General features: G+C 44.0%; 1 protein-coding gene across 1 annotated transcript in view; it reads right to left on the bottom strand.

Moving 5' to 3' along the window:
* The window catches only part of FREM2 (FRAS1 related extracellular matrix 2), a 316,569-nt gene extending 291,102 nt beyond the window's left edge, over positions 1-25,467 (bottom strand). Inside the window, exon 1 of the mRNA XM_073662574.1 lies at positions 20,306-25,467. Within this exon, the coding sequence (XP_073518675.1) occupies positions 20,306-25,298 (4,993 nt within the window). The 5' untranslated portion in view covers positions 25,299-25,467. The remainder of the gene's footprint in view (positions 1-20,305) is intronic.
* Positions 25,468-26,808: the final 1,341 nt, after the last annotated feature.

The raw sequence follows: 26,808 nt of genomic DNA, 5'->3' as shown, positions 1-26,808 counted from the left end.
AACGCACCAGGAACCTTCCAACGATTGATGGAATGCTGTCTGGGACACCGAAACTTTGAGACGGTTTTGTTGTACCTGGACGATGTCATCGTATATTCCAAGACTTATGAGGACCACCTGAAACACCTGGCGGAAGTGTTCGAAGCTCTGGCAAGCTACGGCCTAAAGGTGAAACCCTCCAAGTGTCACCTCCTGAAGCCAAAGGTGCAGTACCTGGGACACGTGGTGAGTGCTGACGGAGTGGCTCCCGACCCTGATAAGATCACCGCAATTAAGGAATGGCCAAGCCCCTCCAGCGTAAAGGAAGTGAGGCAGTTCCTCGGGTTGGTAGGCTACTACCGAAGGTTCATTCCCGGTTTCATCAAAAAGGCAGCTCCTATGCAGGACCTCCTGATAGGCCAGTCTAGGAAGGCCAAGACCCAGAAGCCGCCCTTCAGATGGGAGAAGTTGGAAGAAGAGTCCTTCCGCCAGCTGAAGATGGCCCTCACGGGGGATGAAATCCTGGCGTACCCGGATTACAGCCAGCCCTTTATCCTCTACACCGACGCCAGTAACATCGGGCTAGGAGCCGTACTATCCCAGATCCAGCAGGGGAAAGAACGGGTAATTGCTTAGCAGGGGAAAGAACGGGTAATTGCTTACGCCAGCCGAAAACTGCGACCCACCGAAAGAAACCCTGAGAATTATAGCTCATTTAAGCTAGAGTTCCTGGCAGTGGTGTGGGCAGTCACCGAACGCTTTAAGCACTATCTCGCTTCTTCCCGGTTCACCGTGTACACGGATAACAACCCGTTGACACACCTGGACACTGCAAGACTCGGTGCCCTAGAGCAGAGATGGATGGCCCGCTTGTCCAACTATGAGTTTACAATCAAATACCGGGCAGGACGCTCCAATACCAACGCGGACGCCCTGTCCAGGATGCCAAACCTACCGGACGTAGGGGAAGATTCAGAGGAACTGGAAGAAGTTGAGCTCCCCGCGTTCCACCGTCATGGGACTATCCAGTATTCCCACCGTGTAAGAAGTAAGCAAACCGCTACGTTCAATCCCTTACCTCATTACAACTAGGTGGAGACGCAAGACAGTGACCCTGCCGTCCGACTGGTAAAGGAGATGCTGACTCGGCCAGATGCACGCCTTGACCCAGACGCTCCGGAGGAAGCCAAGCAACTGTGGGCTGAGAAGAGTCGACTGTTCCTTTATAAGGGAAATTATGCCGCAGAATGGTTAACTCCCGGACGCATGAACTGATCTGGCAAGTAGTGGTGCCAAGAAGGGACGCAGCTATGGTGATGGAGGCATACCACGACGGGGCTGGGCACTTCGGATGGAAGAAGCTGGAGTTCCTGCTGCGCGGGCGGTTCCATTGGGTAGGCATGAGAGGAACCATCGAGAGGTGGTGCAGAGACTGTGGCCCATGCAACTTAAGAAGGAGGGACCGTGCCAGCCAGAAGACTCCCCTGCGGTCCATCATCACCAGACAGCCGTTGGAACTGGTAGCCTTGGATCATGTAAAGCTGACCCCAAGCAGAAGTGGCTACGTCTACGCGTTAACCATCGTGGATCACTACTCCCGGTTCTTGGTTGTCGTCCCCGTCAAGGACTTAACGGCTCACACAGCAGCTAGAGCCTTCCAGCAGCACTTCTGCCGTCCGCATGGATACCCGGAGCAGGTGCTGACAGACCAGGGGCCTGCCTTTGAAGCGGAAGTCTTCCAGGAGTTCTGCACCCTGTATGGCTGCCGGAAGATTAGAACAACACCCTATCACCCGCAAACTAATGGACTTTGTGAGAAAATGAACCAGGTGGTGATAGATCTCCTGAAAACATTGCCCCTGGAGGAACGCAGTCTGTGGCCTGAGAAGCTGCCCGACCTGGTGGATCTATACAACCACATCCCTGTAGGTTCCACCAACTGTACCCCGGCTTACCTAATGAGGGCAAGACCTGGTAAGCTTCCTGTTGATCTGGAGATGGGAGTCCTGACACCCGAGGACACTTCACCAGAAGCAGACTGGGACACAGAGAGGCAGCAGCAGTACCGGAAAGTACAGGAGAGCGTGGAGCGAAGTCTCTGTCAAGCTAGGGAAAGACAAGAGAAAACTTACAACCAGTATGCTCCCGCTGTTCCCCTGGTGCCCGGAGAGCAGGTCTTGAAGAGGAAAAGACGGCTCCACAAGTTGGACGACCAGTGGGAGAAGGACCCGTACACCGTACTGCCCTCAAGCCACGACAACCTGAAGATCTGTACAATCAGTAAAGACGGAGGGGAGACCACAGCCATTGTATCCCGGGATCACCTAAAGAAGTGTCCCGAACAGCTACGGAACCCTGAAGAGGAACAAGAAGACCCTCGACCCGTAGAGGAAAGGGAAGATATGGTTAGTACTGTGCTCGGAGACTTCCCTCGGTCTTGGACTCAAGTCAATGGTGCTGTTGTGGTACCCGTCCTCACGTTCCTCCAACCAGCATCCCAAGTGCCTACGGAGACACAGGTAGAACTGGAAGAACAGCCGGTCCAGGAGGCAGAAGGCCCCACACAAGCAGACCAGGAAAATCAACCCTCTGCTTATAGTGAGCCTGCCATACCCCTAGTGAGCCAAAGAGTCCGTAGACGGCTGCCCAGTTTACCCATGACAGCTCCTATACCCTGTAGCTCAGGACCCGTCAGCCAGCTCCGTAGGTCCACTAGGGTCACTAGAGGCCAGTTGCCCATACGGTGGAGGATCTAAATGTTCAAGTTATTTTATTAATGTTTACCTGTTTATTGTTGCTTGTGTATAATTATGTGTTTCTAGTTATTTATAGGAGTCTTTGGTGGATTTACCGGGAATCCTTTGTGCATATAGTTGGAGCGTAACCCAGGACGGACTGAAAGACTGTTAAGGACTCGGGGCAGGACAGACCCCTACCTGGTTACGTCTCCCTGTTTTTGGTGAAATGGACACCTTGCTTTTCTTCAAAAACTGCACCCGGTTGCGGACACGCCGTGACCATTCTAATATGTTTTTTTTTTTTTATTATTGTACCGTTTCTGTTTGTATTGGTTATGTTTTTCTAAAAATATGTTTAGTCCCGGAGTACTAAATTTCACTAGGGGGGAATGTGGCACCCCAGGGGTCTGGTTTCCACAGTAACAGCAATGTTATGTCTGAGAGCAGGTGGGAGGTCTCTTGGTCAGGAATCCTATGCATGCCACACCTCCTGCCCAGTCCTGGGAGGGGAAGAACTTCCCCTATATAAAGCTGGGGCTGAGGCAGGGTTAGAGAGAAGAAGAGTTGAGAAGAAGAGAAGCAGCTATAGGAAAGAGAGATCAGGAGCTCTGTGGGAGCAGTGCTAAAAGGAATCAGGGGCTGGCAGCTGAAGAGCTCGCCCTGATTGAAGAGTTACCACCGGACCCGGAGTCCGAGGCTGTGGGGATTAACCCAGACCCAGCAGCAGAAACCGCCCGGCAGGGGATTTTAGGTCCTCTGGCCAAGAAACCCGAAGGCACGGTCACACGCGTGGGACCAGCACCGCCGTTGTGGAGCGGAAGCCACTAGAAGGCCCCGAGTCACCGGCCATACGGGTGAGCACCACACGGTACACTCAGGGACGTGGGCTACCTTTACCCGCCTCTAGCAGGGGAGCCAGAAGAGTACAATTAGTTGGGGAGGCCTACAACTCCGCCTGGCCAAGGGGGATCCCATCTGCTCAAGGACTGACCAGGCCCCGACCGCTAGCCAGTACTCCGGGAGGGTCTATCTTTGTCACCAGTAAAGACCCTGAACTACACCGCATCGTCTCTGAGTGGTTCCTACTACCCCCATCATCCACGTCGGCTGCCCTGAGGCCATACCCCTCCCGTTGGGGGTTACACCATCTACGCTGCACTATCCTACCACCGGCCTCAGCGGTCTGCCCTGCAGCGGCAGCTCCATAGCTGCATTCAACGGGTGGCGTAGTCGTCCTACATCTACTGCTAATATACCGCCGCTTAGTCTGACTCCCTGGGCACGGACCGGGTCGCCGCCACGAGACTACTACCCCCAACAGGCCCGGCTCCGGGTAGTCCCCGCGTGCGCAACGCTACACCAAGTAGGCCCAGGGGTGCGTCAAAAGCACCAGAATTTGCACATCTAATGTGATGCTCCACTTCTGGGGCGGCTATGGGCTAGGATTTTTAGGCTGGGACGGGCCCAATAATCATGGACCTTCCAAGCCTGATAATATCAACTCTCAGCTGTCTGCTTTACCTTTGCTGGTTACCAAAAATGGGGGGACCCCACGTCATTTTTTTCCATTTATTTATTTATTAGGTTAATCAATGTACAGTAAGCTACAGACAGAAGGCACTATTTATATATATCTCACAGGTATCTATCTATGTATCTATCTATCTATTTATATCTTTGCACATCTTTAACACATAAAAATCTTTCATTTCTATTCTGCATTCTATTCCGGTACATGTCACATGGATGGAAAACAGATGTCATCTGTGTACACATGTGTGGTACATATTGTCACCAGTGCTGCCGAAAAAAATGGACATGTCTATGTGTGTGTGTGACAACACGGACATGTGCGCATACCCATAGATTATAATGGGTGTGTGTGTCTCCAATACTTGTGAAAACGGACCCCACACGTACCGGAAACACGGACGTGTGAAGCGGGCTTAGGCAGAGTTTAGTCAGGGAAGTTGCAGGGGATCTCTGCTCTGGATAGTAAAGCTTAATATCTTCACTCTCAGTACTTTCTGCAGCTTCCAACTTTTAAACCTTTCTAATTGTGCTCTTATGTCACACACATAATAGATCAAAACCTATCAGCAAGTCTCCTGACTTGAATTTCAGAACGTTATATACGCCTATTAGTGATGATCGAGCATGCTCGTTGCTCGAGATTTACGAGCATGCTCGGACGACCACCTATTATCTTCAGCGTGCTCGGGGGTTACGTTTTGTCGCTCTCGTGAACATGATATGCGACTGTTTGACAGCTTTCATACATGTGAGGAATGCTGGAAAAACAGGCATTCCTCACATGTATTAAAGCTGTCAAACAGTCGCAAATCATGTTCACTGAGCGCCGAAAACGTAACCCCCGAGCATGCTGAAGATAATAGTTGCTCACCCGTGCATGCTCGTAAATCTCGAGCAACGAGCATGCCTATGAGACTGCTAAGCTCACGTCAGGAGACTGACGGCCAGCCCAGACATCGCCGTCCGTACTTGGACTGTAAATGTCGGAAATGTGAATCCGACTTTAATATTATCAACTTCTTTTCTTTGCATTTCTTATTGCTTGGTCTTTAAAAAATATGGATTCTAGGGTTTTCAGACCGTGAATGTTGTAAGTGTGAGAGTTTGCGCACACAAAGTATTTTTGACGCGGTCACAAGCCAAGTTTTCTAGTAGAAGCTCCTTTTTTGTAGGGTTTTTTTTGTTTCCTGACATGTTTCCTTAGGTAGCTTTGGAGCAATTTGGATGACTTTTTTTTTCTTGAAGTGGTGTTTTGCAGCCTTGTGACTAGTCCTATTTGGAGCGGATGTCATCAGAAGCCGCTTAAAAGAAGTTACCTGCACTTTCTTTTTCCACCAGGATACATAAAGCGGGAAAAAACACTCAAAACACTATACAAACGAACTGCAAAGTGGTTTGTACCATAGAAATTAATAGGAAAAGTATTTCAAGCATTTCTTAGCGATTTTGCAGGCTTTTTTTGGAAGCGCGGTCACTCAAAAGAAAAAAAGATCCTCAAAAACCTCTGTTTGCACATACCCTGAGATTGACCTGAGACCTTTAAACCCATTACCTGGCCCTAGGAGTCCTTCGAGACTCAGCTACAAGAGCTTTACATTGGCTATACAGAAGACTTTTGTCTTAGGGAGCATTTTCAGTGCACATGTGTTGTATGTACTGGGAAAGCTCCTGTCATATACATCATATAAAACTATAGGAGGACTGTCTTTTCACCTTTCTTTTGCGAGTGTACATCTATATACTTTTATATTTTATATGCAAATTGCCTCTTCACCTATTGGAAGTAGCTATCCTAAAAGTCAATATCGACCCTTTGACAAGCCTTTCCATATGACTTAGAATATAAGACAAACCAGAATCTCAATTTGCAGATACGGTGTTTTGTGATGAATTGACCCTCATCAATGCAAAGCATGAGATCTGATTTGGCTGATTTGAGAGTCTTCTGACTGGGATCTAAGGGGTAACATTTCTCCTTGTGGAGAGTCATATGCTAGGCATGCCAGTGTAAGGAGACTTATAAGCCATGCAATGTTCCTCTGGGAAATTAAATATGCTAATTCTCATGCTTTGCACTAATGAAGGGCAAGACCCCAAAACAGTGTCTGCAAATTGAGCTTCCGGTTTGGCTTTTATCCTAAGTCATGTGGCAAAGCTCATTAAAGGGTCAATATTGAATTTTAGAATTGTTACTTCCAATAAGTGGCATTAGAGTTCAAGTCCTCCTCCTCTCTGAAGAGGCAATTTGAATATTTAATTTCCCAGAGATACATTGCATGGCTTGTAAGCCTCCTTGCACTGGATGCTAGGCATGTTACTCTCCACAAGGAGAACCGTTACTCCTTAGATTTATAATTTATAAATCGCCCATTTTCCTTTTTGTAATTTTTACAATGTAAAAGATGACAATATTTTGTCAGAACAGCCAGGATTAAAGAGATAGATGTTGCTTCTAATATTATTTTAACACATTTTTGCTCTCAGCCCATTTAAGCTTTAACCTTTAACCTAAGGCTACTGTACTTACTCAATGCTGAATAGTAAATAGAGATGAATGCATGAGATTTTATCAGCGTGACCTTTTCCACATCATCCAACATGCTCTACATTTAATGTTCTCAATTACTTTGGCTACTTCCAGAGCTAAACTAATTGTGAGAAAGGACATTTTCCCTAAAGCTAACGGCATGTGTTCTGTGCTGCCAGCATTAGCCGGTAAAATACATGGTGAGCCAGGCTTGTAGTATCCAATGTTGCCTTTGCAACTTGTAAACTCAGTCCACTCCCAGCTTACCATGATAAAGAGGACCAGTCACCAGGTCAAGATTTGTCTCTTATTATCGCTGCTCCTGAGTAATCCGCTTTTCTTTTTTAATCCGCCATACGTTTTCATAGATATTGCCCTTTTTATTTAGTGCTGATATTATTGTCTTGCTAGTCTACTACTCTATTCTATAAATCATAAATTTAAGGAGTAACGTTTCCCCTTGTGGAGAGTGGCATGCCTTTCCTAACCATGATAGTGAAGAAGTCATAACCCTAACCCAGCGGAGTGGAGCTGCGCCTGCAGAGGATCGTCAGTGAGGTAAGTATGAAAAACCTTTCTTTTATTCTCTTTATAAAATGAATTCAATGGGTGAGGGGAGGGGGCCTGCGCATGATGAAGTGAGAGGGCTAGGGGGACTGCAAATTATAAAGGGGGAGGGAGACTACAAATGATAAAGGGGGAGGGGGACTGCAAATGATAAAGGGAGAGGGAGACTACAAATGATAAAGGGGAGGGGAACTGCATATGATGAAGTGAGAAGGGGAGGGGGACTGCAAATTATAAAGGGGGAGGGAGACTACAAATGATAAAGGGAGAGGGGGACTGCAAATTATAAAGGGGGAGGGAGACTACAAATGATAAAGGGAGAGGGGGACTGCAAATGATAAAGGGAGAGGGAGACTACAAATGATAAAGGGGAGGGGGACTGCATATGATGAAGGGGCAGGGGGGACTGCAAATGATGAAGTAAGAGGGGACTGCAAATTATGTAGTGGGGGGGACTGCAAATGATGAATTGAAGGGGGGAATGCAAAAGATGATGTGAGGGGGGCAGGGGCCGCAAATGATGAATTTGGGGTGGGGAGAGCAAGTGATGACTTGAGGGGGCTGGAGGAGAGCAAATAATGATGAATTTTGCGGGTGGGGACAGTAAATGATGATGAATTGAGGATGGGGCAACAAATGATGAATTGGGATAGGGCAGCAAATAATGATAAATTGAGGGTGGGGTAGAGTAAATGATGTATTGAATGTGGGGGAGAGTATTTGATAGAATAGAATAGAGGGTGGGGGTGGGAGAGAGAACAGGACATGACAATGAATTGGGGCGGGGGGGGCATGTAAATCTAATGAATCAGAAGAGCGGGAAGTACAGAGGCGGGGGCGTTGAGGATGCAGGAGTGTGACTGGTATTGAATTGGGGGAAAGAGTACAGGTGCTAATTAATTTATATAGTTTATATATTTATTAGGTAGGGAAAGTGGCTATTTACAGCTAGTGGAGGCACAGTGGTGGATTACAATTTATATTTGGAATTGTGGGTTGCATAATAATTAATTATATATTAATGGTGGGTGCACGTCTGTATTTAGCTGCATAGTGTAGAAGTTGGGAAATGTACTCTGTGTGTTATTTTCTGCAGAGATGAATCCTGGCTGGAAGAAGTGATGGTGGTCTGTGCTTGATGTAGGAGAAAAGTGAAGATGAATATCTTCAACTAGAGACGTCACTGGTGAGTTAGTGTTATCGGTACACTTACACTATATAGTATATACAGTGCATATTGTCACTGATAATCACTGTATTACCTATACACTGGCGCTATATACAGAGCTCCTGTGTATAAGGTCACTGGTGATCACTGTATTACCTGTAAACTATATACAGAGCGCCTGTGTATAATGTCACTGGTGATCACTGTATTACCTGTACACTATATACAGAGCACCTGTGTATAATGTCACTAGTGATCACTGTATTACCTGTACACTATATACAGAGTGTCATGCCAGGTGTGGGAAATACTAGAGCAACACAGAGGGAAAAGGGAAAGGGAGCCCAGACACTAGGGAAAGGGGGAAGTGGAGACCTCCTAGTCTGATCTGGCGTCACCCTGTCTCAACTACCATCCCTATATTGCCTCTTCAGCAATCGCTGCACGCGTGCCTAGCCCTACTCTCCCTGGCATATGGCTACAGATAGGGATGGGAGGAGATGAGCACTAGTTAACCTCCGCTAAACTCTATAGACAACAAGGATAGACAAAACAGGGGAAAAACGGCTTAGTTTTAGATGAACTCCAAATAAGTACACAGCCTCAAGCTCCAGAGAGGACGAAGTACTGCTCCCGCTAAGCTTCACAGGTGCACTGGTCAAACCAAAAGCATAACCAAACTCTCGAAATGTCCTTCCGGGGTATTGAACGCTGTCTTCCATTCGTCCCCTTCTCAGATTCTAACCAGATTGTAGCCTCCCCTTAAATCCAACTTGGAGAATACCTTAGCTCCCACAACCTGACTAAACAAATCAGGAATCAGAGGAAGAGGGTAAGGATCACAGATAATAATTTGATTTAACTACTGGAAATCTAAACAGGGACATAGACCGCCATCTTTTTTCTTCACAAAGAAGGGGCGAAGATGAGGGTCTGATATGTCCCTTCTCCACACTTTCCGCAATGAAATCCTTCATGGCTTGTCTCTCAGGGCCAGAAAGATTATACAGTCTGGACTTCGGTAGTTTAGCTCTGGGGGTCAGGTTAATAGGATAGTCATAAGCACGATGAGGAGGCAAATCCTGACACCCCTTCTCAGAAAAAACGTCCTCAAAACCAGACAGAAAAGCAGGTAATATTTTCGTAGAGACAGTAGCAATGTAAATATCTAGACAGTTCTCATGGCAGTAATCTCCCCAGTCAATAATCTCCCCGGCTTGCCAATCCACCAACGGATTCAGTTTTACATTATGTACAATTTGAGTAAATGCTTTCTGTGCAAGTGGCGCCGAGTCAATGGCAAAGATGGTTAGGTTCAGCTAAAGCACAGCAAGCAAGACCATGAGTTTTCACAAACTCAGCATCAACCATGCTGCCTCTGGCTCCACTGTAAACAAACACAGAAATTTTTTCGGTTTTGCTCTCTAGCACCACCTCTGCTGTCAGGACAAAGTGGGAACTGCAGTTTGGCCACAAATGCACCCCCTGTTTATCCAACTCCAGACTACCGAGAGTTAATCGAGGCTCCTTTTGTTTAGGAATTGAAGGACAGGTCCCAACAAAGTGTCCCTTTTTCCCACAAAAAAAACATACGCCTTTTTTCTTGCGAATCTCCGGGGAGATGTATGATGTAGAGACACCCCCTAACTGCATGGGTTACTCCACCTCCTCTAGTACTGGTTCATTCCCAGACCGCTCCCCTGGCAGAGGTACACAACCCTGACAAGAAGGCCCCGGAGAAGGTGGTTGCACCCGTCTATCCTGAAGGAGTCTACCAAGATGTATGGCCAAAAACATGGCAGCCTCCAAGGACTGAGGGGTTTAATATACAGCCAAGGCATCTTTCAACCTTTCAGTAAGCCCCTCACAAAACTGACTTCTAAGGGCTGAGTCATTCCATTTGGAATCCGTTGCCCATCTACGGAATTCCGAACTGTATGTTTCCACTGACTGAATCCCCTGCTGAAGGTAACGTAGTCTAGACTCAGCCAAGGCGACTCGGTCAGGGTCATCATAGATGAGGCCCAGAGCTCCGAAACACCCCTCCATGAATTGGAGACAAACCGAGTCCTGTGGTAACGAAAACGCCCATGACTGAGGATCGACCTGCAATAGAGAGATCACAATACCAACCCGTTGCTCCTCATTACCGAAAGAGTAGGGACGAAGTTTAAAATACAATTTGCATGCCTCCTTAAATACGAAAAAATTGTTCCTACCTCCTGAAAACCTATCCGGGAGGGCAACCTTGGGTTCAGGCTGGACAGGCCTACCAGCAGAGACCCCCATATTGGCAACCTGTAGCCGCTGATGCTGCTGCTGTACCTCACAGCGGAGGTCATTCACCTACAGAGACAGATGGCGGAACTGCTCTGCGAGCTCTGCAACTGAACCCATACCAAGGGAGAAAGGAAAACCTAGAGATCTCCTGCAACCCACTGCAGGGCGACTGTCCGTCACCTCCGACACACCCGTGACACAGAGCTCCTGTGGATAATGTCACTGGTGATCACTGTATTACCTGTACACTATATACAGAGTGCCTGTGTATAATGTCACTGGTGATCACTGTATTATTACCTGTACACTATATACAGAGCTCCTGTGGTTATGTCACTTAGTATTGTGTTTTTTTTTATTAATGACCAGCACTGTAATATTCAGTCACTATGTGGTGGTAATATGTGGTCTGATCATGGTGTGACATAATGTGTCCTTTGTATGTGGTATTATTGGTCATTTTAAAAAATGTATGTGACATATTCCCTTTAAAAAAATAAAAAATATACCAAAAAAAAGAGAAAGAAATCTTTAATAGTTTAGAGTAGAGTAGGGCCCGGCCAAAAGAGTCTCCTTGTCGTGGTGGGAGCTTAAAAAATCTTTTGGCCAAAACAAATTCTTATGACCATGTATGTGATATGGTGTTTGATGGGAACTGTTAATATGCGATGACGTGATGCAGAAGTAGAGTTTTTCAAGAGTGGGTGGTGGGACTAAGGAAGGTTCGAGGGGTGGAGGCGGAGTTGGGGTGGAGCATGGGCGGAGTCTCAAGGGGACCCGAAAATTTTGCCAGTATGGGTCCCTGAAATTCCTAGTGGCAGCCTTGCCTGTGGCCAGTGTGTATTTGGACCGTAGAAAACAGATGTGTGAAACTGGCCTTAAAAGGACCCCATACACATTAGATAGCTATTAGCCAACAGATATCTCTCCCAAGTCCCCCATATACAGGACTGCTTGGCACTGCCAAGAACTCGTAGCAGCGGCTTATCTACAGGAGAACAAAAGGATCAGCCATTGGAAATCCTACAGCCAGATCCTACTCTCCCCTGACTGTTGGCAGATAACGCTGATGCCGTAGATAATGCTGATATTGGCAGGTTTGTCTAATATGTATTGGGGCATTAAAGGCATCCATACACAAAACATAGAAGTAGGCAGATATGGCTGATTTTGACCCTAATGAACGATTGTTGGCTGTTTTGGCGAAATGAACAATTGTTGACTTTGACCGCTGTCTGATGATTATCGTTTAGAAGACCCATCAGGTTTGTTGGATATTTTTGGCCGATGGTAAGCACCGCCTGCATCATTTGCCGAACAAATCCAGTTATGGCCAATATGGTTTGAGATGTTTTTTTTTTCCACTAACGAATGACCTAATGGCTAATGTGTATGGGGACATTAAGAAAAAGGCTGAATAACAGGATAAAAGTGTGCATATTTTTGTCTTTTATCTTCTAGTGACTTTTCGTTTTTCAATAAGTAATTACTGGTAACAAAAAGTGTATATTTTTTTCTATACTTTGTTCTTTTTTCTATACTTTTCTTATTTATACTTTTGCACCTGACTGCAAACTGTTAGGCTGAGTTCACACGATGCGTTTTTCATGCGTTTCCGCGGCGTTTTTGCAGTTGCGTAAACGCCGCGGAAACGCATGAAAAACGCATGGTAGAAGGGCAGCAATGTTCCCCAATGGAAATCCGCATGTGCTGTGCCCATGATGCGGATTTTTCCGCAGCGTAAACGCTGCGGTCAAAAATCCGCAGCATGTCAATTAATTTTGCGGAAATGCTGCTCTTTTGCCGCCATTGACTTGCATTAGACCGCATGGAATCCGCATCACTGTATATGTTGATGCGCTTTTCATGCGGTCTAATGTGTGGATGGTACCCGGGTGTGGATGAGAGGACTCTCATCCAGACCCAGGTACCATTAAAAAAAAAAGAATAAAATAAAAAATATATATATTCTCACCTTCTGACGGCCCGCGCTGCGTCCTGCCGGCTTCCCGGGCACTTCGCGGTTGAATGAAGAAGGACCTTCGCTGACGTCAGAGTCATGTGCCGGGTCACGTGACGCTGACGTCGGAAGGTCCTACAGTCTTCACTGCCGGCAGCCGGGACCGATGAAGCAGGACACCGGGGGCCATCAGAGGGTAAAGTATAGATTTATTTTTTATTTTTTGACATTCACACACTATATAAATCCATGCCGGTTGCATGGATTTATATAGTGTGAAGTTGACAAGCACTTTCCAAGTGATGCTAATCGCTTGGGAAGCGCTTGTCAACCCGCATGCGGAAATGAAAGTGAAGACCGCTTCATTTCCGCATGTCCCTGGCAGGAAACCGCATGTACAATCCGCATGCGTTTTTTCCTGCCAGAGAGATGCAGAAACGCTCAGGAAAAAATCCTGAGCATTTCTGCATCGTGTGCACATACCCTAAAGGGAGAAAAGCACTACGTATTCCCCAGCATGTTAGATATAAAATTGTATATATTATATAAACTCTCTCCTTTTTTTATCGGTTCATAACTATCTGGACTATATTTATTCAACGATTTACCAGCAGTTACATTGTTTCTGAGGTCTGATTTTCAGGATTTGACATACGCCTGCAGGGTGCACGGACCAGTCCAGGCTTGAGTCAGGGGAGTAGAATCACCGAATGCCAGCAGGTTCAAACTCATATCCTGTGTTGTGGCTCTTCCTAAATACGATCCTTCTGGAACTGCTCCAGCAATAATGGAGTTAATAATTGTTTGTTACAGGATTGTGAACCAGGAGATCAAAAGCTGAAGATGCATAAATGACATGCAGCAGATTGCAACATGGCTTCATCCCACTACTAAAATAACATTTTGTCAGTCTTGTTAAGTATTTAATATAATGAGGTTTATTCCGAGCTTACATATTGCTGGATATCTGGCACTTACAACCCCACTGCAATTAGTAATATTGATTTATATTCTGCCGCCGGTACCGGTATCACAGTGAATGCTGCCTGGAAGGCTGACCTTTGAACTAGATCCATTTGGCATTGTTCATTTCTGTCTTTCAGTGCTAAGCAACTTTTGCTATTTAAAGCGTTTTTTAATCCGCACACAGCTGCTGATCTTCATCTGCATGCGGTCACAATAAAGCAACTGTACAGAGATTCAAGGCAGATACCTGTGACATTTAACACGCGGTCTGATCTGCCACCATCACGATACAGAGCAGGATGAGCTGAGAAGATTGATTTATAGTTTTATGAGATCAAATTTAGTATAATTCAATCTATGAATTTAATTTAATTACTTTCCAAGGCCAAATTTTTAAAATCTGACCAGTGTCACTTTATGTAGTAATAACTTTGGAATGCTTCAACATATCCCATTGATTTTGAAATTGTTTTTTCGAGACACATTATACTGTATGGTATTGATAAATTTAGGTTGATATGTTTTGTGTTTATTCATAAAAATATCAAAAACGTAACAAAAATTTTTAAAAAATTGCAATTTTTAACCTTTGAATGATTATCCCTTTAATCCAGAAGGTCATACCACATATAAGCATGGATAAATAACATTTCCCTCATGTCTGCTTTAAATCAGCACTATTTGTAAAATGTTTTATTTTGTTAACATTTTAGAAGGTTTAAAAATGTAGAAGTAATTTTTAATTTTTTCTAAAGGAAGTTTACAAAACTTGATTTTTTAGGGACCTATTCAGATTTGAAATGACTTTGGGGTTCCTATGTATTGGAAGCCAACAAAAGTCATACCATGTTAAAAACAGCACCCCTCAAAATATTCAAAATTGCTTTCAGGTAGTTTATTAACCTTTCAGGTGCTTTTCAGGAATTAATGCAAAGTGACATGACAGGAATAAAAAAATTTATTTTTACCACCTAAATGTTGATAACTTCTGAACAGGCCTCTATAGCTGGAAGACTTTAAGGCTGTTATTCATATTTTGGGCTTAGGAGTCCAGTGGGCGGCCCTAATCAGTGACTGATTACTATCTCAGTATGAACGGTCATAAACGGAAGGCTGTCAATCACTGAGACTCGATTGGACTACGAAGTGTAGCGAAAGCTGAGAATTTAATCAATAAGTTATAGGGTGTTTTCCCAAATGTAGGTTTGTTGATGCAGTTTTTGAAGCCAAAGCCAACTATGAATCATAAATGGCAGACATCGCTAAAGAAAAGACCAATGTTTCTTTTTTTTTTTTCAAAAATACTCTTGGCTTCAAAAATTAATCTTTTCCACAAAATTATGGCCCCGATTCATCAACACCAGTGTTGCTCAAGCCGGTTTTGATTAGGAAACGTGTGAGTCAGAGGCTACTGATTAATCGAGAGCATCTGACAAGTGACGTACGCCTCGCCACAAATCTTAAATCTTAGTAAGATTTCTGGCGCAATGGATTAGAAGAACTGTGGTGTCACGCCCCTTCATGACTCCGTCATGCCCAATATGTTTTGAAAATGCCAAAAGTCTAAATTTTTTTGCGCAACCACAAGTTGCACAAAAATTTTGTAGCTTATCAAAGTGTCTTGTGCCAGAATTTTGACAAAAACACTTTCATGAATTGTGACCCATATGTCTGCTCAATTCTTTCTGCTTTGTAATATGTTGCTAACACATTGGTCTGCATTTTCACAGTTACAGGTGTCCTGTGTGCTTTCCCTGAAATAAACAAATACTATAAAAATAAGTCCTGAATTGTCTTCTTCTGTCAATTTTTTTGACCAATGTAATCATGTCTGTTTCAGAAATACAAGCGTCAACCAACACGGCCACCTGCTGTTATAGATCATTCCGTAAGGCTACACTCACAAGTATTTTCTACACATCGGTGTAGTGTCCGATTTTAAATGGACAGTACATGGACACATACAGCTTCACTGACCTATAGACACATCCTTTTGAAAAACAGATCTGTGTCTCCGTGTCTGGTCTCGAAGTAGGTCTTATTTTCATCAGTTTTGCAGATCAGACTCTGCTATTAAAGTCTGTGGAGATACTTCAAATACATGAATCAATCATTATGTTTCCACAAAATGATAACACCTATAATCACCTCGTGAGCTGGTGCCGTGCCAGAGGTGTCGGCACTGGCTCTCCTGGGACTTGCGTGATAATGTTATGTCATGCAATCCCTGCGGCCAATCAGAAGCCGTTTCACTCTCCCCACCTTCAGACAACTCTGACATTTGGAGAAAGTCAGAGTCTTTTATGTCCTCTGGATGTATGATTTGTCCGAAGGCTGCAGGGATCATGTGTCCTGTGAGCCCCGGGTGAGCCAGTGCCAACATCGCTAGAATGACGCCACCATCGGAGGTGAGTATAGATGTTATTATTTTACTTGGTGTAAACATAATGATTAAGAAAGGGTTGTCTGAATAGTGGACAACTCTTTTTATGGACAGGATGCAAATTTGTGGTTGAATTGAAATTGGTTAATAGAGATCAACAGACTCTCATTATCCCAATAAGTGATGGTCTCAGAGGTGGTACTTATAAGGGCATATACCTTTAACAGTAAATGACTCCTAGACACAGGGAAAAAGTATTGAACACATGAAAAAAGAGAGGTGCAAAAAGCCATGGAAAGTCATGACACCAGCTAAAGTCTATCAGTAATTAGAAAACAATCATGCCACTTGGTTAAAAATAATATCAGCTAGTTCACCTGATGGCCTATAAAAAGGTGTCTCATTACCAAGGTCTCACACAAGAAGCATCTCATTCATGATGAGTAAAACCAGTGGGCTGTCTCAAGACCTTCACATCCTTATTCTTGTAAAACATATTGATGGCATTGGTTACAGAAGAAGTTCTAAACTACTGAAGATTCCAGTGAGCACTGTTGGGGTCATAATCCAGAAGTGTCAAGAACATAATTTCCCCATAAACCGGCCACCACCAGGTGCTCTCCGTAAGATTTCAGAGAGAGAAGTGAAAAGAATTATCAGAAGAATTGTCCAAGAGCCAAGGACCACTTGTGGAGAGCTACAGAAAGACCTGGAATTAGCAGGTACAATTGTTTCAAAGAAAACTATAAGTAATGCACTTCATGGCCTGTATGCACGCTCACCATGCAAGACTCCATTGTTGAACAAAAAACATGTTCAAGCGCATTTAAAGTTTGCTCAACAACATTTAGACAAGCGGTAAAATATTGGGATGCCATAATACACACCATGTTTGGAGGCCAGAAGGCACTGCATATCACCCAAAAAACACCATACCAACAGTGAAGTTCGGAGGTGGGAACATCATCTTGTGGGGCTGTTCTTCAGCATATGGCACTGGAAAACTTCATATCATTGAAGAAAGGATGAATGAACAAATGTACCGAGACATTCTTGAAAACAACTTGCTGCCATCTACCAGGATGATGAAGATGAAGCAAGGGTGAACATTTCAGCAAGACAATGATCCCAAACACACAGCCAAGGAAACTTTCAATTGGTTTCAGAAAAAGAAAATAAAGCTGCTGGAATGGCCCAGCCAATCACCTGACCTGAATCCAATAGAAAATCTATGGAAGGAACTAAAGCTCAGAGTTCATAGAAGGAGACCTTCAGGATTTGAAGAGTGTTTGTGTGGAAGAATGGAACAAAATCACACCTGAGCAAAGCATGCGACTAGTTTCTCCATACAGGTGTCTTGAAGCGGTCATCAGCAACAAAGGCTTTTGTACGAAGTATTAAATAAATTTCAGTAAGTGCATTCAATACTTTGTCCCTGTGCCATTTCTCATTATTACCCATAACTTATTTTATGGATATCTATGGTTTGATTTATTTGCCTGTATGGATTGGATGGGTTGTTACTGACATCTGGTGAGAATTTCATGTCAATAGCACCTTTAGATATATATTTACTTAGAAAATTGGTGACGTGTTCAATACTTAGTTCACCTGCTGTGCATGTATATGGATGCAGGAGATAGATAAGGCCCAAAGCCTCTTTTAGACGTCATTTTTTTTTTCACACGAAAAATGGACATAGTTTCATCAGCGATTTTCATTAGAGTTTCCTCATAATTTAGTCCGAGTTTCATCTGATTATCGCTGATGGGAAAAATAAACCGGATGCATATACAGTACTTGCATTGCCGATTTTGTTCCAACATTTGGATCAATATCGGACATGTCTCTGTGATTTTGCATAGACCACTTGGTTCGAGGAAAAAATTGGACAAGTGAACTACCCCACAGGCTGTCATAGATACGAGTGCTATCCATAAATAATACGGATAGCACTCGTACAAGAAAAACTGAAGTCTGAATAAGGCCTAAGGCTTCATTCATTCTCATGTTAGTGTTTATCGTTGTATGTATGCTGTTTTTTTTATTAACAAATATGTTCTACATTGGTCCAATTTAAGAACCAAACCTACCCATTAAACTGAATAAGTTCACCCCCAAAAAATGAACCCCACACAGATGTCATCTGTGCGCTTTCCATTTTTCATTGACTGATTGGTCGGAGAAATATTGCAAATCTCCATCAGTTTTTTTTCTTAAGTAAGCAATAGATAAAAATGGATACAAGCATTAAATATGGATGGAAAGCAGATCCAGCATACTGATGAAATTGTCTGCTTTTTAGCGGGCATGAAAAAAATTACTAAAAAGTGTGAATAAGGTGGCCTTATGAACGCACTAGTGATGAGCGACTATGCCTCATTAACCCTTTCGGCGAGCATACTCAGGTGCTCGCCGAGTATTTTGGCGTGCTCGGCGTTTCATTCATTGTCGCCATACCTGCAAGTGTCACGGCTGTTAGACAGCTATGACACATGCAGAGATAGCCTGTTCGCCAGGCTTTCTCTGCATATGTCACATCTGTCTAACAGCTGTGACACTTGCAGCGTGGCGACAATGAATGAAACGCCGAGCACGCCAAAATACTCGGCGAGCACCCGAGCGTTCTCACCAAAATGGTTAATAAGGCATACTCACTCATCACTAGAAAGCACCATTCCAGCGTTTCATCTTTATTTCAGCGTTGGAGTGGTGCCACTAGTGTAAGTTCCCTGTCCCTCATGTTATACCTACCAGCAGCTGTCTTCAGCTCTTCCCATCTTGTGACTGCAGCTTCTGACTGACCAAAAGTCAGTAGTAATGGTCACAAGCTCTCAATGTAAGTCTATGAGAACCTCAATTTGGCCTTGTTCTGGCCTTATAGACTTACATTGAATTGTGACCTACGGATGGCTCCAGTAAATACTGGATCAATAAGGCACCGATAACAGAAGAAGACGGTGGCTGGTAAGTATAAGACTAGGGACAGGGAACTAGTGGAGCTTTAAGGCCTAGATAGGCTCACGACAAGCCATGCATATATATATATTATTTATTTATTTTTATTTTTTTTTGACATTCTCTTGGGTCACACTATATAAATCCATGCCGTTCGCAGGGATTTATATAGTGTGACCAAGTTGACAAGCACTTTCCAAGTGATGCTAAAATCGCTTGGAAAGCGCTTGTCAACCTGCATGCGGAAATGCATGTGAAGAACGCTTCACATCCGCATGTCCCTGGCAGGAAAACGCATGTACAATCCGCATGCGTTTTTTTCTGCCAGGGAGATGCAGAAACACTCAGGAAAAAATCCTGAACATTTCTGCATCGTGGGCACATAGCCTAACTGTCACTTCTAAACAGAATACTGGTCTGCATAGGTGCATACTAAGAGTAGCCATCTAGGTACATAACTAACAAATAAAGTAGCCCTCTGTATTTTTTTAACACTGAAGCATGTAAACCTGAAATATATGAAATTTGAAATGAATTACTGCTCTACAAAATAGGAAAAGAAAAATATTCTTAGCACACAATTTGGCCAATTCATACATGCCTAGCAGCCAATGATAAGGCGATCTTCACAATGTTTGTATACATATTAGGTTAGGTCCCCAGCAAGTGAAGATTGTCTTGTCGTTGGATGCTGGGCATGCATGAATTGGCCACATTATGTGCTATCTTTATTTTTTCTTATTTTCTAGAGCAGTAATGCAATTCATATTTCATACACGTACTGAGTGCCATATTCTCTAGAGCGGTGTAAGTGCTAGTAACAGGATCCAGATATATTGTAGATTTATGGAATATCCTGTGGATATGCTATAAATGAACTAGATGGGATAACCCCTTTAAATGTATCTGAATATTAATGAATAAATATCTATATACAAAACCACATAAATTCTAAAGAGAACCACATAAAAACGATATCTAAAAGAAAGTGTGTGCAGCATAAGAATGAAACCTGCATAACAGAGTAAATAAATGTGTAATACACTTTTACACGGTGTAGAAATAGTGATGACAGAATGTAAATGACAACTATGTGAAAAATGCTGAGATAAACACAAATTATAGTAATATTTCAATTATAGGCAGCATAATAATACAAACACAAACTAATTAAAAGTAGAACATTAATAAGTGATATAATATACTTTTATAGCTAGATGGAACCAAATGGTAGTATCATGATTACCTTGGGTAAACTGGTTGATGCTGTGGTTCCCCTTGTCCAAGTTGATAAGGAATCCATGACTGGGGCCTCGAATAATTCGGATGCGGAGAGAGATGTGGGCGCTATCTCTGTCCTCTGCTTTAAGGACCTTATTGGTGATCAAGAAGCCCAAATGACCAGTGCTCAAAATGCGCAGAGTTGGAGCCCCCTTATTCACTACAATCTGCGGCACCCCGTTATCCACAGCTATAATCCGAATCTTCATCATCTGGGGCTGCCGGGTCTCATAGACAGTGTCAGGAAACACATAGAAGTCAGTGTGGGTTCCATCAGTCACCGTGAAGGAGAAGCTGTCCTCAGTGGACTCGGTACCATCATGTTTGTAACTGATAAGGTTATCGTTGAGATCCTGCTTTGTAAAGGAAGTGACTGCTTTGGTATTATTATATAGGATCTTTCCGTGAACTGGTACTTGCGTGATTATAAATTTAAGACGTTTATCTCGGGTATCTCTGTCCTCCACGGTAAGTTCAAAGGGAGTGATCAACTTATTCTCGCTCTCTCTCACTGCCAGTTCAAGGATGGTCAGAACTGGCTTCTTATTATCAACATCAGAGATGGATATTCTAAATGTGCGGAAAACTGGGTTATATCCATCAGTGACCTCAAATTCAAAGCTGTCCATCTTTATTTCATCATCAGATGTATGGGTATAATAGACTTTATTACCAGCTAACTGCAACTGGGTGAATGATGTGATAGGGACCCCTGGTAGATCGGTGCACTCCAAATGTCCACGCACAGGAGCCCGGGTGATGGTAAAAATTAAATGTTCATCGGGGCTGTTGAGATCACTCGTGCTAAGCAGGTCAGTTGTAAGTGTTACCTTCCCTCCTTCTTTTAGAGATACCCCTTTGCTAATCACATCTGGAAAGACCATATCGATGCCCCCAACGGTCACATAAAAATATCTATCAATGAGGGGATTTATGCCATCTGTAACATCAAATTTGAAGAGATCACGAATTCCTTCTTGGCCAAAATGATAGTACTGTATTAATTCCCGGTCCACCTCATCCTGAGTAAAGTTCATACCTAGAGTAATGTTTTCAAGGCCACCATTTGGTCTTCTCCGTTGTAAGAGCCCTTGACCAGGCCCATAGCGTAATATATAGGTCAAAGTCTTGTCATCTGAGTCCAAATCTGTTGCTTTTAATACTTTAGTATTAATTAATTTTGTTTCCTCAATTTCTATCTCTAGTCCATCATTAATAGTCATTCTTGGAGTTTCATCATCCACAGGTATAATCATAATCAGAACAGTTTTGACCACTGAATGTTTTCCATCAGATAGTTTTATCTCAAAGCTGTCTTCTTTGGTCTCTGAGTCATCATGTTCGTAAAGGATGGTGGAGCTTTCCTTGATGTCATCAAGGCTGAAACTATCAACTATCACAGTGCCATTAGTGAGCTGGTTCACAATATGTCCATGTTTGGGTGGCTTTGTGATGAAGAAGATAAGGTCATCTGCTGGAATATCTGTATCTGCCCCATTTAGTATTGGAATATCAATAACGAGACTCATTCCCTCCATGACAACAAACTCTCTCATAAAGATCTCTGGTTTTTCATCATTGGCTGGTATAATCACAATAGGCAAGAAATGTTTTTGGGAAAAATTTATGCCATCTGAACAGTGGAAAGTAAGTCTATCTTCAACTGGTTCCACACCTTTGTGGATGCTCTGCACATAATAAATGTGTCCCAATCTAATATCTTTCAATGTAAAGGCACTAATAGAAGTCCCAGCTCTAGATTTTTCAGAACCTGGTGCTGGTGAGATATTTTCAAGATATCCAGATATAGGCTGCACTACAATAGTGCAAAGAATGTCATCGTTGGGAGTGTCCTTATCTCGAGCTTTTAAGTGAGAAGGTGTAATCACATTTTTTTCTCCTTCAATAACTGCAAATTGGTCACCCACTAAAACAATAGGTGGCTGGTTATCCAGTGGAAGGATGGTCACTTGAACACGAACTCCAGTAACTCTATTGCCGCCAACAGTCCATTCCTCGGACATGTCAGATAATGTTAAATTGAAAGAGTCTTCTTTTTTCTGCAAACCAATTTCTCCGGATGTGTGAGAATATACAACAGCACCATCAATGATGTCCCTTTGAGAAAATCTTTCAGTGCGGATGCCATTGACCAAGATATCTCCAAAGAGTGGTGGGTCTTCCACAATGAAGGTTAACATGAGATCATCTGTATCTGCATCAGTGCCTTGAATGACATTTGATGTGATTTCCGCAGAGCTTCCTTCTAAGACATCCAAATAGGAGCCAATGGTTCCAGAAGGAAGCATAAGTCTAGGCACTTCATCATCCACTAGTCGCACAGTGATTTTAATGATGATTGTAAGCACGTGCACTCCATCACTAACATCAAGGGTACAAGAATCACTTGCAGACTCTTCACCGCTGTGCATATAGCTGATCCTTCCATTTCTAATGTCATCCAGAACAAATGCTTCGCCAACATCCATCACATGATTGGAATACAGTACTTGACCATGTCTCGGAGACTGGGTCAGGGTGAATGTAATTTTGTCTTTGTCAGTGTCTGCATCTGTGGCATCAAGTTCTGCTGGAGTAATAATGTGACTTCCTCGTTCAAACACAGTAAATCCTGTATTTATAATACTTGGGGGCTTGTTGTCCACAGGCTCCAGAAAAACTGTAAAATCCCCTCCAGCTGTATTCCCAGACATATCCTCTACAATATAGTGAAACTGCACTACACGTGGGGTAATGCCAAGTTCCAAGTCAGGTGGTTTGTAGGCAATTTTGTGATGGTTTACCTGGGCTTGTGTGAACTCTGTAACGACCTGGTCTGCATTTTCTGTAAGAACTATAAATCCCATCATAACTGGGTTGTTTTCATCTGTGTCGGTTGGAGGAATAGTCACGGTGTATTTGAGGTCCCGGTCATCAGAATCCAAATCAGTGTATCGCAGGAACTTTCTTCTAAAGTGGGTTAGATGATATTCCTGTACCACCATCCTGAGAGTGGTACCTTGGTACAATTCTGGAGGCAAGTCATCTATGGGATTAATTTTTACTACAAAAGTGTGTTCACCAGACTGATTAGGAGGATCATTGTCATCTTGGACCCTAAAGACCAGTTGGTCCATGACTGGCACAGTGCTGTGTGGTCCAACATGCTTGTAATATAATTTACCATCTAATATGTCTTGCTGAGTCCACTCTTTTACTTCTTTTTCATAAAGATTTAGTTCAGGTAACAATTTCCACTCCGAAGGATCTTGAGTTATCTCAGATTGACGTAACACTATTTGGCCAAGTATTGAGTGGGGTAAGTCCAATATGAAACGTATTGTTGAGTCTTCTGAGTCAATATCTGTTGCACTCAACACGACTGGAGTCACAGATGACACTTCTTTCTCAGAGATCATTAATCCTGTGTTGGCATTGACTATAGGAGGTTCATCATCAGTTGGCACTACTGTTATTGGAAAGAGGAACTCAACCTGGTGCTGTCCATCTGTCATGCGGAAGATGATGTTGTCACTGTAGGTGTCACTCCCATCATGTTGATAAATGACTCGACTTTGGTCCAGATCAGAAGCAGTAAAAAATTTGGAACCCTCTGGTGAACCAAGCAGGTATAACTGTCCATGTCTTAGTCCATCTAGTACAGTCACTTTAACATCATCAAGATTGTCCTCATCACTGATTTGTAAGTTTTGGGCACTAGAGAGGGGCCTTGATTGCCCTTCAAACAGAAGCTGCCCGGTGTTGCGTGTAACCACTGGGGCAAGTGTATTCATAGGTTTGACAACAATCATGAAGGAGAAAGGCTCAGATACTGCTCCCTCAGTGTCCACCACCTCCAATTCTACTTCAAAGATGCGCTCATTGTCAGAGTCCTCAGGTGGGGGTTTGTAAGCAATTCTAAATTCCTGCAGATCCCTTTGATAGAAAGAGGTGATGGGCAAGTTGCGATCATCAGTACTTACAATTTGTCCATGTCCTGGACCAAAGGAAGAAGTGATATTAAATATAAGATCCCCAGGGTCAGATTCCAAGTCCTCTGCAGCCAACATGTCAGGAGTGATGGCCGTCATGACAAACTGATCCACCTCCATCATCATCATTGCTATGAAGCTAGGCTTAGGCTGAGTGTTCTCCAAACCTTCCTTGATCCTGACCAGAATTTGGAAATGCTCTTGCTTTAGTAAATTCCCAACTTTATCATGTAGCTCTACCAACATTGGGATATAGTCCTTGTTGGGTGACTGGGTGGAAGCTGTGTGTTGGTAGCGCACCCCTTGCAGCAGAAACTCCCCACAATCCACCATATGACCAGCACTGTGCACCACCCTGCCATACCTGGGCAATCCGGCAAGGTCCAGCAGTGGGGTGATCCTGCAAACTTCAAAAGTCCTATCATAGGTGAACTCCAGGACCTTCTTATCTATGGGGTTACTGGGGCCCAGCAGCTTGTCCACTGTCAGAGGCATGTTCCTGGTCACCACCTCCAGCTGGGTGAAGAGCACCTCCACCTCGATCATGAAGGGTATGATTACAGTGCTGCTCTGGGTATCGTACCGCAGCTGGAGCTTCACCCTGTCCCTGGCAGGACTGCGGGCACCCAGGTGAGAGTATTTCACTTCCCGAGCTCCAAACTCACATGGGAACCTGTTAGGGGAGAGGAGCCCTGGTCCCTGGGACAGAGGGTCATTGCTCAGGACACTTATGTGACACTTGTCTCCAGGCTGCACTTGTATCACCAGGTCCAGGACAGGGTCCAGGTAAACAGATCTCCCAAAGGGCACCCTGATCCCATTATTGGCCACCAGGATCTCCTCTTCCAAAGGTCCATAAGTCAAGGGTGCAGCTTCCAGCACCCCCCTCTGTGCCCATGTGTCTCCGGTCAGCAGCAGCAGCAGCAGTCCCAGCACTAGCACCCTGTGCGTCCGCAGCTGGCGCATGGTGAGTGTCGCAGGTGGTTGCAGCGTCTTCTCGTTCACTTGTCCTGCGGGGTCATTTAAGCAGCCGCAGCGGTCGCAGGCAGTGTGTGTGTGATCTGCGCCCTGAGCCTGCACACCGGGCTTCTCCCTGTGAGGCTGCCTCTAATCTGCTGGGAGTCCCAGTGCAACAAGTGGGAGGAGGCAGCGGAGGCCGGGGAGAGCTATTGGTGCGGCAGCCTGCAGGGAAGGAAGGGGTGACCGAGCCGAGCAGCTGCCTGTCACACTGTCACCAGCAGCAGGTGACCTGCCGGGGACACAACCTGCTGCTGGGACATGTAGTCCCCACACTCTACAAGGCAGTGATTAGATGGACTCCTTACAGCAATGTTTCCCAATCAGGTTTCCCCATAGCCCCACAATGGAGAGCTGTCACTTTTATAACAAAGTAAACTGTAGAAAGGGAAAATGAGCAATTGTAAGTACGCAATGCTATATAATATAATCATTGCAATATATTAAGATGATAAACATTTTCGATGAGAGTGCTTCTTTAAATACACCTTCCCACTTGCTTGTTTTCCCTCTATCTCCACCTACTTCTTCTTTGATTGACAGATCTGGCTTCATAGAGCTAGAGAAGGACGGAGATAGATGGAAACCAAGCAGGTGGGAAGATGTATATAAATGATTGGCCCCGCCATGAAGCACTTGGTTTAGACAGTCATTCTGTGCTGGCAGAGTCCCTTTAAGGCCACGGCCCCACTATCAGTATTTGGTCAGTATTCGGTCAGTATTTTTTCTCAGGAGTGGGAGCCAAAACCAGGAGTGGGTGATAAATGCTCCCACTCCTGAGGAAAAATACTGACCGAATACTGACCAAATACTGATAGTGGGGCCGTGGCCTTAGACTGGAAAAGATGTGTTAAAACATTACATTTAATGTTAGGCTATGTTCCCACCATGAGCTTTTGGTGCGTTTTTGATGCTGTAGAATTTTTGCACCAATTATTTAAATTAGGTTACTTACGTTTTTACATTGCATTTTTGTGTGCTTTTTTTACATGCATTTTTATTGCGTTTTTAACGCTTCATTTTTTGTCTCTTGTTGCTGTGTCATGATTTAAATAAAACTACTTTTTTACCAAACTGATATTTGGCTTTGACAAAACGTTATTGACATACTTAGGTGAGGATTACATGTGTTTTTGATACGTTTCCACCATGGAAAGTCACTAAACACGTATGTGCGTTTTTCACATACCGATTTTCCGCATCTAATGCAAGTCTATGGGGACAATCTGCACAGAAAACTCTAAGTAGCCAGAAGAGAAATTGACATGTTGCGGATCTGAAGCACGCACCGCAGGTCAGTTTACGCTGGGTAAATAAGAAGTGCAGTGGGCATGAGATTTGTATAAATCCCGTCCACTGTGCTGGAATTGTAAGACAAGGCGTTTTTGACACAGAAAAAATATGCAGCATTAAAGACACACTAAAAGCTGATCATGGGAACGTAATCTTAAGGTTTGGG

This window comes from Phyllobates terribilis, unplaced genomic scaffold, assembly GCF_046119375.1.
Source record: "Phyllobates terribilis strain yellow unplaced genomic scaffold, ASM4611937v1 Scaffold_2__4_contigs__length_985480577, whole genome shotgun sequence".
In the NCBI taxonomy this organism is placed as follows: Eukaryota; Metazoa; Chordata; class Amphibia; order Anura; family Dendrobatidae; genus Phyllobates; species Phyllobates terribilis.
Note: the sequence above shows the minus strand (reverse complement) of the source record. Positions and strands in the feature narration are given on the sequence as shown.